Source organism: Carlito syrichta, unplaced genomic scaffold, assembly GCF_000164805.1.
Source record: "Carlito syrichta isolate Samal-C Ts95f unplaced genomic scaffold, Tarsius_syrichta-2.0.1 Scaffold316266, whole genome shotgun sequence".
NCBI lineage: Eukaryota > Metazoa > Chordata > Mammalia > Primates > Tarsiidae > Carlito > Carlito syrichta.
In genome coordinates, this window is record NW_007260362.1 from 271,801 (window position 1) to 287,560 (window position 15,760).

General features: G+C 48.3%; 1 protein-coding gene across 1 annotated transcript in view; it reads left to right on the forward strand.

Moving 5' to 3' along the window:
- ERCC3 (ERCC excision repair 3, TFIIH core complex helicase subunit) overlaps nucleotides 1–11,323 on the forward strand; it is a 31,235-nt gene extending 19,912 nt beyond the window's left edge. The window contains exons 10-14 of the mRNA XM_008074007.2: nucleotides 2,246–2,342; nucleotides 3,673–3,790; nucleotides 6,949–7,067; nucleotides 9,371–9,523; nucleotides 11,075–11,323. Of these exons, the coding sequence (XP_008072198.1) occupies nucleotides 2,246–2,342; nucleotides 3,673–3,790; nucleotides 6,949–7,067; nucleotides 9,371–9,523; nucleotides 11,075–11,206 (619 nt within the window). The 3' untranslated portion in view covers nucleotides 11,207–11,323. The remainder of the gene's footprint in view (nucleotides 1–2,245; nucleotides 2,343–3,672; nucleotides 3,791–6,948; nucleotides 7,068–9,370; nucleotides 9,524–11,074) is intronic.
- Nucleotides 11,324–15,760: the final 4,437 nt, after the last annotated feature.

Here is a 15,760-nt window from a genome sequence, read left to right on the forward strand (position 1 = left end):
TTTCTCGTAGAGACAAGATCTCGGTCTGTGGTCTAGGCTGGTTTTGACCTCCTGGTCTTAAGCTGTCCTCTAGCTTCGGCCTCCCAAGGGGCTCGGGTCACAGGCTCCTGCCCTTCCCTGTCTTTAGTGTCCTCCTGAGTTTTGGTCATCCCTGGTTGGGCTTTCTTTTTTAAGGCTCGGTCACTGAAAAGCGAATGAGGCCTTTCTGTACAGTTTAGTGACTTTGCCAACAGATGCCCCTCACCGTAGAGTGGCTGGGCAAGAACCTGGCTGCTTCTTTGAGAGATTGCCAGACGCCAGGATCTCTGGGTCTTTTCTGTTAGCCTGGATGGTTCTCCAGGGGGGAATTCTCCTGGACACCAGCTGTGGCAGGGAAGGAGCAGTTTCGGTTCTTAGCAATCAGCCTCACCTTGGCCTTCAGCTCAGTCTGACACCCTGTGAAGGAAGAAGCATCCACGGCGCTGCCAGGTAGAGGAGGCCTGCCTGCCACTGCACCCACACTTGGCCATTCCTTCTGCTGGCCCTCCTGCCCACTGCACCCTCCCAGGCCACTGGTAACTAGTTCCTGAAGCCTCCTGTGTTCTGCCAAGAAAATTGGCTTGTTTTGTATAGGCTTTCCCTCCTGCTGGTTTAGGCTTCTGCTTTTTCTGGTCTGTTAGCTCAGATCTGTGCCTATATCCATCTGCTTTTCCACTTCCAAGATATTACCGACGTTTCTCATCTGCTGTTATTTCTTCTCCCATGGTTCTGTGTCCTTTTGATCTTTAACTGTCACATTAGTGATAGCAAGGCAGTGCCTGTGTGTACTGTGTCATCCTCCTCCACGCATGCACAGTGCTCCATCCCGTCTCTTTCTGGAGCCTCCCGCCTGCATTTGCAGCACGCCTGAGGCTTGTTCCTCGGCTGCAGCTTCCTAAGCATCTATGGGGGCAGGACGTCAGTTTGCCTGGCACTTTTGACTCTGAGCCAGTCTGGCACAGTGAGGGCAGCAGACTGTGCTGTCTCATGTGCTAGAGTGATAATTACAACTTGGACTTCTTATCTTTTTTTTGGTCCTCTGGTCTTTCGATGTATGAAGTGTTCTGTTTTTGTTTTCTTGTGTTTGAAATGATCTTGTGGGTCCTGGGCATTGCTCTCTTCTTGTCTTGTAACACTCTGGCGTATGGTGAGAATCTCTGAGCTTCTGGCTACTCCCAGCCTTAATAAAAAAGGAACAGGTGTCACCAGGGCACTTTGCAAGAGAGGCTTAGGGTTATGTGGCAGTATGGGGTAGTGGGCAGAGCATCATTTTTGGGGTCACACAGACGGGACTTGAGCCAGCCTTTCCTCTCGGAAGCTGTGACCTCAGGAAGGTTGCTTACCTCTCTGAACTCCTTTTGTGCTTTGGTCATGTGGAGCTGCCATCACCCACTGTGGAGGATTCTTGTGCTCAGCGTCTTGTAGGTGTTTAGTACCTGTTAGGGTCTCTGCTTGGAGGATGCTCCCACTTCTGTTTCATCTCGTATAGGGGCGAAGCCTTCAGAAACCGAGGGCTCGCCATTGTGTGAGCAGTTTTTCCTAAGGATGAGGTAGGAATAAAAGAACCATCTAAACCCTTGGGTCCTGAGAGACAGGCGGTTTTAATGAGTGGGACTTCCTGACCTTTTACAGCGTGACATGCGTAGACATGATGAGATTGTGGTACCCTGGACACCTCGATCCCAGGCGAAGCAGCTTACAGCTGGGCGTGCAGCTGCCTCAGGGTCTGCCTGGCTTCCCCACAGGCAAAGGTTTGCTCTCCGAGGTGCACGTGTGACCATTTCATAGCACAGTTGCTTCCAGCCTTTTGATTGGAAATAGTAGCAGTGTTTTCTTTGCCACTCCCATCAGGCTTCATGAAGCAGGCGTGGGGGGAGATGCGGGGTGGGGGGGTGGTCATTCTCCTTGTGTCTAGACTCTGCGTAGGGTGAAAGATATTGTGACAGGATAAAGCACAGTGCAGAAAAACAAGAAAAAAGTAAGGAAGGGAACCCTGTGGAGGTCAGTGGGCCTGAACCTAGAATCAGTGGGGAAGGACTGGGGGGCGTTGCAGGGAGACTGGGGGACCTGGAACCGTCACTGGTATGGCGCTGTGCTATTCCTGCACGACAGAGGCTCCCACCAGAGAGAACCCTACTTGAGCTCCTTTTTCCTTCCGGTGTGCTTTCGGGGTCATACGGCGTGGTTCTGTCTGTGGTCTTCCTCACATAGCTTCATTCTTCTCTAGACCCTATATCTATGGGCCGACATCCCAAGGAGAGAGGATGCAAATTCTCCAGAATTTCAAGCACAACCCCAAAATTAACACCATCTTCATATCCAAGGTTTGTGCGGCACATGGGGCAGGGTGCAACCCCTAGCACCCCGGGGCCTGGGGGTGGGGTGCAACATGATTCGTGTTTGTTGGAGAAACTTCTCGTGCGTGTTTTCATTCTCGCATTTCCAGGGATGGGGATACCATCTGGTGGGCAGTGAAGGAAGCAGAGGGAGGGTCTTCGTGTGTCATGGGTCATCTATGAAGGCCCTTTGTTTGACTGAGATCTTTCCCACCTCTTTTTGGGATACAGGATTTTTTGTTTGTTTGTTTGTTTTGAGTTGCAGTCTCACTCTGTCACCCAGATTGGAGTGCAGTGGCCGCTCCCGGGCACCGCAGCCTCGACCTGCTGGGCTCCGGCGATCCTTCCGCCTCCGCCTTCCAAGTAGCCGGAATTATAGGCATGCGCTACCACACCCAGCTGATTTTTTGATTTATTGTAGAGATGAGGTCTCGCTGTCCAGGCAGGTCTCGAGCCCGCGGGCTCAGGCAATCCACTCACCTCAGCCTCCCAAAGCGCTGAGATTACAGGCTGAGCCACCAAGCTCGACCAGCTGGATACAGGGGTTTTAACTTGTGTTATCTTTACAAAAGGAGCAAATGCTCATTTCTTACCCTGGCAAAAGAAGGCATTCAGATGAGGTTTTCTTTATGATTTGCAGGTCCTGTGTGTCTCTGCAGCCTTTGTCCTGGTTCCTGCCTTGATGGTGGGTGGCCAGGATCAGCGCAGATTCACACAGGCCCCAACTTGGGGGTGGTTTACTCTGAAATCAGAGGTTGTGATCCCACAGTTTAGAACAGTCATTCAGATTAAAACAGATCCAGAGCCCAAACGAAATGAGATTTATCTATAAAGCGATTGTAGCTGGGCAGGTAAGCACCAAACCTGTGTGTCTGTGACTACGAACCACAATGGCTAGAGCCCCTGAGCTGAGGATCAAAATCCTTGTGCCAGGCAGTGGCCCTTCCTGGTCATGTCATCCCACACATGCTGCTGGTGTCAGTGGCCACCAGATAAATTACTCAAAGTGAGTCTGTGTTGATGGGCCCTCTTATCTTGGGGCCCCTAGCACCCATCACTGAGTGTTGCTGAGACATGGTGATTCTGTAGGGTGGCTTTTAGGAGAACTCACACGTGGTCCTGGAGGCCCAGAGATACTTTTCTGAGATCCACTGCTTTACTTCTGCCTGCATCAGATAGATCTTGGTACAGAGAGAAGAGTGTGATTGTGTTTCTAGATTATCTACAGAGCTCATCTAAATTCTAGGCCAGTTGATTCTTATTTTTTGTCTTACATATAACATCCTTCCCAGGCTCAACAGCTGCTTCATCCCTGTAGGTAGGCGATACGTCATTTGATCTGCCAGAAGCAAATGTTCTCATTCAGATTTCATCACACGGTGGATCCAGGAGGCAGGAGGCTCAGAGGCTAGGGCGGGTGCTTCGAGCAAAAAAAGGTACCGTGCTCTTTTCTCCTCTGCTGCAGGAGGGGCCTCCTCTTGAACAGCTTCGGTTCGGAAGAGGGTGGGGTGAGCCGCCATGTGCCTGGGGTCGGGTGGACCCTGGAAGGGGGGCATCCAAAGCAAGGCCCGAGGTCCCCGTGGCCCCTGGTTGTTTCTTAGGCTTCGGGGGTGACTGTGCAGGTGTTTGCGTGGCAGCAGCCTGAAATTCCCACCAATGTGCTCTAGCAGGAGGAAGCTAGGACCAGGTGGTGCGGTGCCTGTGGGGTAGACGTGGAAGGGAAAAAATGCAGCCGGGCCACCAGTGGAAGTGGAAGAGCCAGAAGCTGCCCCTAGATCTCCGTCAGGAAGCAGACGTGGGCTTGGCAGGAGCAGTTCAGGCAGTCACAGAATGGGTACATTACTCATAAACTGTGGAGAGTAGTGCAAGGTGGCAGCTTCCAGCAGGGACATACCAGGCCTGGGGACTGAGGAGGCGAGAGGCAGTGTTGTGAAGGCTTTTACTAAGAAGGCATGGCACTTCTGTACTTGCTGACTGCAGTAAAAGGACTCAGACCCCCATCATAGACGTGGCAGAAACTGACAGTGCTGATAAGAGGTGGCCACGACTCTCTTACTAGGACCAGGGTACATCCTGAGACAAAGACACAGGCCCTGTCCTCAAGGAATTTGCTTATTCTAGAGGCATCTGGACAGCTGGAATGTTTGAAAATGGCAAGATTAGTGGGCACTTGTTGGAATCATGCTGTATTCAAATACGTTTAAGAGACAGCTAACTGCTTGCATCTAAAATGGTGATAAAGCAGACAGAAATAGCATGAACTTGGGCAAATTGGTTGCCCTTCAGAGCCTTGTTTTTCACACCCAAAGTGGGGGTGACAGTCCTTTCTTGCCAGGACTGCTCTGAGGACTGAGCTTATAAATCATAGAATACATAGACCGCTGGGTAGACTAGATTTTATAAACTGACAAGAATATAATAGGCTAGCAACTGAGAACGTAATTCGTTACTTAGTCCTTACTCTAATATGAAAACTCCTTTGAATGGGATTAGAATTTTTTTCTCAATGTGTTTAGCCCCTTTCTTTGCATCTCTGTAAGATTAAGAAATGATTTAAATCAAAGGCAGCATATAGACCCTTGACCTACTGACACTTGAACTGTGACGCAGAAATGTTCAGATTTTCCTGAAGGATCATCTTTCAGGCCTTAGTATCTTTCCGTTCTAGTTTCCCCCCTCACCTACAGTTTTGCTTTTTGCACTTTCAGTTTCTCATAGTCAACAGTAGTCCAACAGTATTACATGGAAAACTTCCCAAAATCGACAATTTATGAGTCTTACATTGCACACCGTTCTGAGTAGTGCCAGGTCGTGACTCCTTCCTTTGTCCAGTGAGTCCACACTGCATGCTGTCCCCGCCCATTAGTCCCATAGTGGCTATCTCAGTCATCATACCAACTGTCACCGTATAACAGTGCTTATGTTCAAGTCCCTTTTATTTGACTTACTCATGGCCCCAAAGCGCAAAAGTAGTGGCATTGGCAAGTCACATGTGCCAAAAATAAACCGTGATTTGGATCCTTGAAGTGACCCAAGGTGAAAGTTCCCAACTTATTAAAGGAAAAAAAATTATATGCTGAGGTTGCTCAAGTCTGCTGTAAAAATGAATCTTCTCTCTGAAATTGTGAAGAAGGAAAAAGAAATTTGTGCTGGTTTGATGGTGCACCTCAAACTGCAAAAGTTATGGCCACAGTATGTGATAACTTTTATTTCAGTATATTATTGTAATTGTTCTATTTTATCATTAGTTATTGTTGTTAATTTCTTGCTGTGCCTAATTTATAAATTAAACTATCACATGTATTGTATAGGAAAAAACAGTATACCTAGAGTTCAGGACCATCCAGGGTTACAGGTGTCTATTGGAGGTCTTGGGACATGTCCCCAAGAGATACTGGGACATCTGAAATTCTCCCTGTTTCAGAGGTTTTCTCTCAGCTAGTTTGTTTTTTGTTTTTGTTGCGGCAGTTTTATTGAGATATAATTCAAATGCCATACAATTGCTTTTAAATGTACGATTTGGTGGTTTTTAAGTATATTCATAAATTTGTACAATTCTCATCACAGTCTATGTTGAGAAATTCTCACCACCTCAAAAAAGAAACCCTTATCCATGAGCCATTGCTCCCCATTTTGCCTTGCCTTCAACCCCCAGTCCTAGGCAACCATTAATCTATTTTTATTTCTATAGGTCTTTTCTGGAAATTTCATATAAATAGAATCATAAAATTTTTGGCCTTCTGTGACTGGCTTCTTTACATTTAATGTAATGTTTCCAAACATTATCCATATTGTAGCGTGTATCTGTTCTTTATTCTTTTTATTGCCAAATAATATTCCACCGCATGGACACATCACATTTTATTTAACCATACATTCATCAGTGGACATTTGGGTTGTTTCAACTTTTTGGTTCTTAGAATAAGTGTGCTGTGAAGTTCAAGCACAACTTTTTGTGTGGCTGTGTTTTCCATTTTCTTGAATATATGTCTGGGAGTGGAACTGCCAGGGCATGTGGGACTAGCTAACATTTTGAGGAACTGCTAGACTCTCTCCCAAGCAGCTGCACCACATTACATTCTCACTAGCAGTGTATGAGGGTTCTAGTTTTCCACATCCTTGACAGCAGTTGTAATTGTCTGTCTTTTCTATTCTAGCTATCCTAGTGGGATCGAGGTGATATCTCACAGTGGGTTTGATTTGCATTTCCCTGATGATTAATGGCACTGAGCGTCTTTTCATGTACTCGGCCATTTGTATATGTCTTTGGGGAAATGCCTGCAGAGATTTTGCCAACTTTTTTATTGGATTGTCTTGTTTATGTTGATTTGCAGTAGTCTTTGTGTACCCTAGATTAGTCCCTTATGAGATAAATGCTTTGCAGATATTTTCTTATTCTGTATATTGTCTTCTAACTTTCTTGATGGTGTCTTTGGGAGCTCAAAGGGCTTTTATTTTGATGCAGTCCTGTGTACAATTCAGGTGATTCACCCCGTGACTGCAGAGCTTTCTTACTGCAGTGCTTACTCGTGAGCTGGGACCCTTAGCTCCTGGCATTCTAATAGGTCTTGTCTTTTCTTCCTTCTACTGGCAGGGATGGTTGCAGAGGAGTACAATGCCTTCTTCTACTCACTGGTGTCCCAGGACACACAGGAAATGGCTTACTCAACCAAGAGGCAGAGATTCTTGGTAGATCAAGGCTATAGCTTTAAGGTACGTATTCATTTGGCATCTGGTCAGACCAGAGTCAAGGCCTTTTTGGCACCCTGGCCTCCAGAAGTGGAGACCACTGTGGGCACCAGCCTAGGACACACCTTAGGCCTGCACTGAGCATTAGGGGGTTAGAGGGCTTGCTTTAAACTCCCTCTGTCTTTGCGTGAATTGCCAGGGGCAGGGTTGGCCGTTGGTGGGAAGTGTGCAAGCCTGGTAGGACTGAGGTGCCAGGGCACCGTGGCCAGCCCTGTGTGAATCTGAGCCCTTGGGTTGCATGCTCGGGGGCTCCTCCAGGTGACGGGCAAGCTCTTCCTCGTGTCAGTTGGCGAGCTCCGGGCCTCCGTGTGCCTCTCAGTCGTCACAGTCCTCCCTGTGCTACAAATTAGGTGTTTGAGTAACGGGAAAGTCTAAAGCTTTGCCAACTTTCGTTGTCTGAAGCATCTGCTTTCTCTCCTGTGGACACAAATGTCTAGTTTATGTCAGGATTTAGGGTCCCATAGAGCTTTCTGTTTGGGGGCTGATGAAAAGTTCTAGAAGCAGGAGAACAAAATTCCCCTTTGGTCACTAAAAGGGCATCACTAGAGCACACATGTTCCTGGGTTCTTGATTGCAAAATTATAGGCTGCCTTTTCAGATAATTTTTTTTCCTTGCCCAGGCTGGAGTGCAGTGGCACTCTCACTACCGGCCGGGCTCAGGCCATCCTTCCACCTCAGCCTTCCAAGTAGCTGGACTACAGGTGGTGCTATCAAGCCTGGCCAGTTTTTGATGATTGTAGAGATGAGGTCTCACCGAGATGCCTGGCTGGTCTCGAACCTGTGGACTCGGGCAGTCCTCTTGCCTTGGCCTCCCAAAGTGCTGAGATTACAGGTGTGAGCCAACATACATGGCCTTTTGTTCCTCTGCATTGGTAAGAGTTCCCATTACTAGCCTGAGACAAGAAGACAAGGTTGTGCCTGGCCTCTCTCCTCTTTTAACCAGAGACAGTGATACTTTTACAGACCTCTCATGCTGGGCTGGAGAACAGGATGCTTGGATTCTGAGTTCAGTTTTTCGGTTTTTTTTCTTTTTTTTAATTTGAGTTGGAGTCTCACTTTGTCACCCAGACTGGAGTGCAGTGGCCGCTCCTGGCCACCGCAGCCTCAACCCGCCGGGCTCCGGCAATCCTTCCGCCTCAGCCTTCCCAGTAGCCGGAATTACAGGCATGCGCTACCACACCCGGCTGATTTTTTTATTTGTTGTAGAGATGAGGTCTCGCTACCCAGGCGGGTCTCCAACCCGCGGGCTCAGGCAGTCCACTCACCTCAGCCTCCCAAAGGCGCGGGATGACAGGCTGAGCCACCGAGCCACCCTGAGTTCAGTTTTTCAAGAGGTTTGCGTTGTGGCCTTTTTATTCATGTGTAAAAGTCCCTGCTGATAGCAGCATTCCTACCTCCTGATTCCTGCAGAGCCATAAGGGTAAAAGAAGCATTAAATCAGAACGAGCTGCTCTGAGTTCTTTGAGAGGTGAACTTGACAAAAAGACACAAGACTTTGTGATCATCTATGTTGGTTGGAGCTTTGTCTTCAGCACTACCTGCTGTGGAATAGTGGTTAGAGCTCCCAGAATTGTGACTCTGGAATGGTCAGACAGGGCAGGCGTGCATATTGTCTCTCCTCCGGATCTCTGGCCACTTGAGGTAACATCTTTAGTTCTAGGAATTAACATGATGAGCATTGCCGGGGAGGGATGAGTTCCCTTTCCATAGTCAACTCAAGCTTTCTGCCAGGATAGGGAGTCCTTGTGGTATGTTATCCCTGCAGAAATGGAAGCCTAGTCACCATGCTGTTTCTCACTTTTTGAGAGAAACTCTAAGTATATTCTGGACACCTTGTCATGTTTAAGTGCTCACTCCTGTTGGCAGCCCTAGATACTGAATGCAGAGCAGACTGCAGGGCCCTTCTCAAAGGGCTGGACTGTGCCTTCCAGTCTGTGGTCTCTTCCCTTACGGGCTGAAGGATGGGAAAGCTATCTGAAGGAATCTTTTAAAATCACCAAGATCCCTGTTGATCTGTGATCATTTAGATGCTACAGCCTGGAGCAGAGCAGAGTTCTCTGGAATTTCCTCGTCTCCCCTGTCTCACAGTCATTAGTCAGGCCCGGTAAGGGTGGCTCCTGACACTGGCCTCTGGAATGCCAGAGGGGAGCTCTCCTGCGTTTGACACCTGGTTGACTGGGCCTGAGGGGGAAAGTAGGCTCAGGACGTGGCAGCGTGGGGCCGGGGAAGAACAGAAAGGAGCATGCCTGCTGGCTTGGGCTTTGCAGGTGATCACAAAGCTTGCTGGCATGGAAGAAGAAGAGCTGGCATTTTCAGCGAAAGAAGAGCAGCAGCAGCTCCTACAGAAGGTCCTGGCAGCCACTGACCTTGATGCCGAGGAAGAGGTGGTGGCAGGGGAGTTCGGCTCCCGATCCAGCCAGGTGAGTGAACTGGTGAGGAGACTCCAGGTGTCAGGACTCCCACAGGGCAGCATTTGTAGACACATGCGCATGTATCCACTCAAGTCCTGCCAGTGTGTGGGGCTCTGGGGTTTTCTGAAAGGACCTGGGAAACACAGAAGAATGTAGTGAAGAGATCAGTTAAAACCATCCGATGTCCTTTTGGTGTGTCCCTTCTTGTGTGTGTGTTGTGATAGCTGAGCTCACAGTGGCCGTAACGGGTCTCCTGCTTTGTTCACACAACAGTCTGCTTGAGTATTTGTTAGTGTCTTGGTGTTGGAGTCCAGGATGGCAAGCAGGGCACCACCGGCTCTCACCAGGGTAGCCGTGGGGTGGGGGTGTGACAGGCCCGGGGCTGCTGTTCACGGTTGTGGATGCTCAGCTCCCCTCCACTTCCTCCTCAGTGATGAAGCTGAGCCTTCCGACCCAGAAGATGGCTCTGAGGTTCACATCTTGTGGTAGCTTCAGTACTTGAAAAGTTCAGCCAGCGTCCTCTGAAAATACTCAGCCTTTGGTTTATTCTGCAGATACTTAGTGAGTGCCTACTCTGTATGTGCCAGGCAAATGTGATGGGTCTAATCAATGAGCGCATCATTCCAGAGGCTTCCTATCCGAGGAGAGAAGTGCATGCAGGCAGGTGCCTTTGAAATTCCGTTGGTATGAGAGCCAGCAGGCAAGCAAGGGTTGGACTGAGGCAAGAAGGAAGCCCCTGTCCCCTGGGGAGTTCTGCCTTCCCTCCAGCCTCAGGCCTCCTTTCCACTTGACAGGCCCTCTCCACGGAAGCTGAGGGGGTGTCTGCTCTTACGGTCCTTCCTCCTCACAGCTTTGGGTCCCCTGAGGTCAGGCTGCCGAGGGGCGCGGCTTCAGTGCTTGGCTATAGACTGGGCCTGCATCTGATGCCAGTGGTGTGCCAGGCTCTGGACCAAATCCTTTCTTGGTTGATGTGGTTTCTGTTGACACTTCACCATCAGGGCAGATGGGGTAATACCCATATTACAGATAAGTTCATCAGGGGGCAGACATTTAGTATTTGCCCATGGTTACCCTGTGAGAGGTGGAGCCTACATTCAAGCCCAGGGCGTTCTGGCTTTCTGGCTTTCCACTTGATTCACAGTCTTAGGGTGGTACCTCAAGAGATTTTAAGCTTAAAATTCTGCTCAGAAATTGCCATCAAGCGAGGCCATTACATTGCCATTGTGGTTAAGAACAGAGCCTGAGGTCAGGCTGCCTGAGTTCAACATCCATCTCACTAACAGCTGTGTGGTCTTGGGCAAGTTACTTAATTTCTACGTGCCTCAGTTTCCTCTTCGTAAGGTGAGGATTGTGATGGTGGTGGGTGTTAGATGACATCTATGTAATGCCCGCAAAGTGCTTAGGACAGTGCCCGAGACACAGTAAGTGATCTGCAAATGCTTTGAAATAATAAAACGTATTAAATACGTGAAGGTTTATAAGATGCTTGTGATTATGAATGTCATACCGGAGAGTCCTTTCCCCTGGTGGCTAACAGCGGCCTGGCTTTCTCCCCCACAGGCTTCTCGGCGCATCGGCACCATGAGCTCCCTGTCCGGGGCCGACGACACCGTGTACATGGAGTACCACTCGTCCCGGAGCAAGGCGTCTAGTAAACATGTGCACCCGCTTTTCAAGCGCTTTAGGAAATGATGCCCACATGGGTCACTTAGTTGACTGAGATGGTTCTTGGCACCCTCTCTGGAAAGGAATTTTCAGCCCAACATTTTCTTTCCACATTCATGCTTTCCTCCAGCGTCAGCCAAGCTGATCTAGATAGACTCAGTATCTACTGACTGTTGAGAAGGTGCGTCAAGGGTCATCCAGCATTTTAGAAAGGAGGGAGACGATATTTGGGGGTCTTTTCAGACTTGTTGGGGCGTGTGTCATTCCTATATGTACAAATTTGTGATATTTAAGGCATATTTATCTTTTTTTTTTTCGAGTTGGAGTCTCACTCTGTCGCCCAGACTGGAGTGCAGTGGCCGCTCCTTGTCACTGCAGCCTCGACCTGCTGGGCTCCGGCGATCCTTCTGCCTCAGCCTTCCAAGTAGCTGGAACTACAGGCGCGTGCTACCATGCCGGCTGATTTTTTGATTTATTGTAGAGATGAGGTCTCGCCAAGTTGCCCAGGCGGGTCTCGAACCCGCGGGCTCAGGCAGTCCACTCACCTCAGTCTCCCAAAGGCGTGGGATTACAGGCTGAGCCACCGAACCCAACAAGGCATATTTATCTTAATGTTCTCCTGAATAAACAGAAATGAACTGTTCCACCACCCTGTGCTGTAGAAGTGTTATGCCTTGTAGGCGTGGGTTTTGTGTGCATTAGCAACCTCCATCAAGGCCTGGCTCTGTAGCAGGCACAGAGGAGTAAGATGGAGTCCATGCCCCAGGAGCTACTGGGAGACACACCCTGAGGTAGAAGACGTGCTGGCAGGGAAAGGCCTGGGGCATGCGGAGAGGGCAGTCAGCTACAGGGAAGAGCGCGGCAAATTCAGACGGAGGCTTCAGCCCTGGTGCCTTCCTGCCTCTCCAGTGGACAAGTCTTCCTACAGGCCTGTCCGTGGCAGACACCCACGACACAGAGGCCCTCGGGGTTAGCTCCTGATGTCTCATCTCTAAGAAAACCATCTTTTATTTATTTCTCCCCTAAAATAGGCTTTAGATACTGTCGGGAGGCTGGTTTAGGGCCCTTGAGTCTTTAAGGGCTAATTCCTTTATTCTTAAAAATGGCTGTGGGCTTTTTCTCTGTTTCTGATAAGAAGGACAAAGTGTGGAGGGAAAGACAGGTGGGCGGTCTTGTTCCCGAAAAAGCAGGCATGCGCAAGGCAGCAACCACAGAGGAAGACGGTTCTTCTGCAGAGGCGGCTCGTTCCAGCAGGAAGTGGCGCTCAGCCCTGGGGGGAGTTGAGACCCGGTGTCCAGTCCGGCTTCCAGCCTAAATGTGGAGGCCCTGCCCCACAGCTGAGCAGTGGCGTTCGGTTTCCCGCCCCAGCGCCCCCAGGTTGTGCTGGGGAGCAGCCCCAGACCCTCTCTGGGGAGGAGACAGTGTCTGTTGTACCAGGAGCCCCCTTCCTGCGTTTGGCTTCTGTGAGCTGACCCTTGGAGGACAGTTGCAGTCTGGTCAGCAGTTGGCGCCGCCAGGCCACAAGCCCCTCTGTCAGTCGAGCCCAGGAAGTGGCAGCGGGGCCCCGCGAGGAGGACAGGGCTCTGAGCAGCCAGGCTCAAGGCCTGTGCCCGTGGCCGCAGACTTGCCTGCCCCCTAGCCCCATGGGCTGGCACCCAAGGCTCAGACTTCGTTATAACCGTTATTTTCATAGTCTCATAACTCGGCCCACCTCTGTGCTTGGAATCTTCAAACAGTACCGAGCACTTCCTGTGTTTTCACATTTCTGGCTCTTGTTTTTCCTTCTGCTAACAATGTTGAATCTTACCTGAGTCCTGTAATCCTGGATAATAGGGAAGTTTAAAGGAATCCCCGATCCTTTGTGCTCTGGAAAGTAGCCTACTGCCAGCTTCCCTAGAAAACCAGTGAAACAGAATACTGAATCTTTGAAAAGATTAATAAAATTGAGACAAGATACAAATTACCATTATCAAGAATGAGAGAGGTGACATCACTTCAAATTCTACAGATATTAAAAAGATAATAAGTGAGCTGGATGCTGTGGCTTAAGCCTGTAGCCCAGCACTTTGGGAGGCTGAGGCAGGAGCATCACTGAGCCCAGGAGGTGAAGGCTGCAGTGAGCCATCATCGTGCCACTGCACTCTAGCCTGGGTGACAGATGAGACCCTAACTCAGCAACAAACCAAACCCCCCCCAAAAACACATGCATACAGAAATTCTTACCAAAGTTGTTTTTGTTTTTAAGAAAGCAGGATTTATTGTGAGTGGAGAGGACAAAGAAGCTCCCACAGTGGGAGGGGACCCAAAGGGGTTGCCAAGAAAGTTTCAACACGCTGAATTTAAAAATCTATAAAAAGGGTAATACATTGCAGCTAAGTGCAGAAAAAAATGATGCGCACACACAAGGGATTTGCACAGGCATGAAGAAGGACAAACATAGGCACTTGGCTGCAACTTGGGCGGATTTAGAGCCGATCCTACTCAGCGACCTATCCCAGGCACAGGACAGAGTGCCACATGCTCTCCTATGCAGTCCCTGAACATTTGCCATAATACTGTAAGAAGGGATTGGCAACAGCAGGATAGTGGCGGGGCAGCGGGGGGGGCGTCAATAACCTTATCTCAAACCAGGCAAAGTGGGGACCAAAGGGAGGCCCAGGCTTGACCTGTACGGTGCCCACTTGTGTACCTAACCCTGAATTGTGCCCCACATCTTTAAAATAAAATATATATATTTTAAAAAGCTGAGTGTATTTTGTTCCAAGATTGCCTTGTTTTTTACATTTGAGAATCAGTGTATTTCAACATACTGAAAGCCATGTGATCATCTCAGTCGATGCAGAGAAAGCATTTGATGAAGTCTGATGGTTCATAAAAATTCTTGAGATCAGGAGTAGATGAAACTTTCTCAAACTAATGTAGGGCATCTACAGAAAAATCTACAGCTCACATCACTGTGTTGGAAGACTAGATGCCTTTCCACTAAGATCAGAAACAAGGCATTCTAGGAAGTGCAACCAGGCAAGAAAAAAAGTATTACCGTTTGGGAAGGAAGGAATAAAACTATTTGCAGATGATGTGATTATCCATGTAAAACTCATGGAATCTACAATAAAGCCCCTAGAACTGTTGAGCATGGTTGCGGAGTACAACATTTATATGGAAAAGTTAGTTCTATTTTTTATATACTAGCAACAACCATTTGGAAATTGAAACAAAAATACTACTTACAATAGCATCAAAAATAAGTGAAAAAGAATAAACGCTTGGGGTTGGAAAAAAAAAAACTTAGGAAAATGCTTAGAATTGACAGAAGATGTCAATTATGCCTGCATTAGTCTATAACCTATTTTGGGGGGGCGGGGGAGTTGGAGTGTACTCCTTTGCCCAGGCTGTCAAACTTCTGGGCTCCAACGATCCTTCTGCCTCAGCCTTCCAAGTAGCCAGAACTACAGATGTGCGCTACCATGCCCGGGTATTTTTTATTTCTTATTGTGGAGATGAGGTCTTGCCGAGTTGCCCAGGCAATTCGCTCACCTTGGCCTCCCAAAGTGCTGGGGTTACAGGCTGAGCCACCGAGCCCAGCCTATAACTTATTTTAAATCAAGTTCTTAATCAGATTTTTCATGAAAGTTTATGAATTGTGGAATATCAAAGATAATTCACAAGAGTGCCATAGGCACAAGAAAAAATACACCAGTGGGATGAAATAGCCTAGAAAAGTACTGGTTCCATCTGTGGTGGAAGTAGCACTGTGTGACTGTATACACATGGACACACAGCTTCCTGCTTCTATATCCATTTCATTGTTACCTGTCGTCCATTCCCATGAGTTCACACTGACATGTCTACTGACAAGATTTATGTACGTCTTTATTTTTCTTTGAGACCATGTCTTACTCTGTTGCCCAAGCTGGAGTGTAGTGGCATGACTGTGGCTTACTGCAGCCTTGAACTTCTGGGCCCAAGCAATCCCTCCAGCTGAGCCTTCCAAGTAACTGGTACTACAGACGCGTGCCACCACACCCAGCTAATTTTAAAAATTTTTTGTAGAGATGGGGTATTGCTATGTTGCCTCGGCTGGTCTCAAACCCCTTGGCTCTAACACCTCAGCCTCCCAAAGTGCTGGGATCACAGGGATAAGCCACCATGCACAGCCTACCCATTCTTTTATATATACCACTTCTCTGAATACAGAAACGCTACCATTTTATACAATTTATTTTCTTATTTGCCCAATTCTAGAGTGTACAGGAAATAGTTTCAGAAGTATTAATTAGTGCCTCTGTGAAAAAGAAGCCTTTAGAGCTCCGTGTTTGTTCAGGGATGTTTTAGGATAACCTGAGGGCATAGAGTCCTTAACCTATGTTTAAACATTACTTGGTTTGTTTCCCCAAACCCCCCGTTCAGTGTTGTTACTCGTTTTGATAAGCTGTTTCATTCGTTTGGGGTTTTTTTGCATTAAATTTTAGTTTATATAAAGTTTCCTCCGTCCTTGTTGATTTTATATATTTTTCCCATTTGAGTGTGTAAAACACTAACATGGTTCCAAACTCTGGCCTGTACCATAAATTATAATCA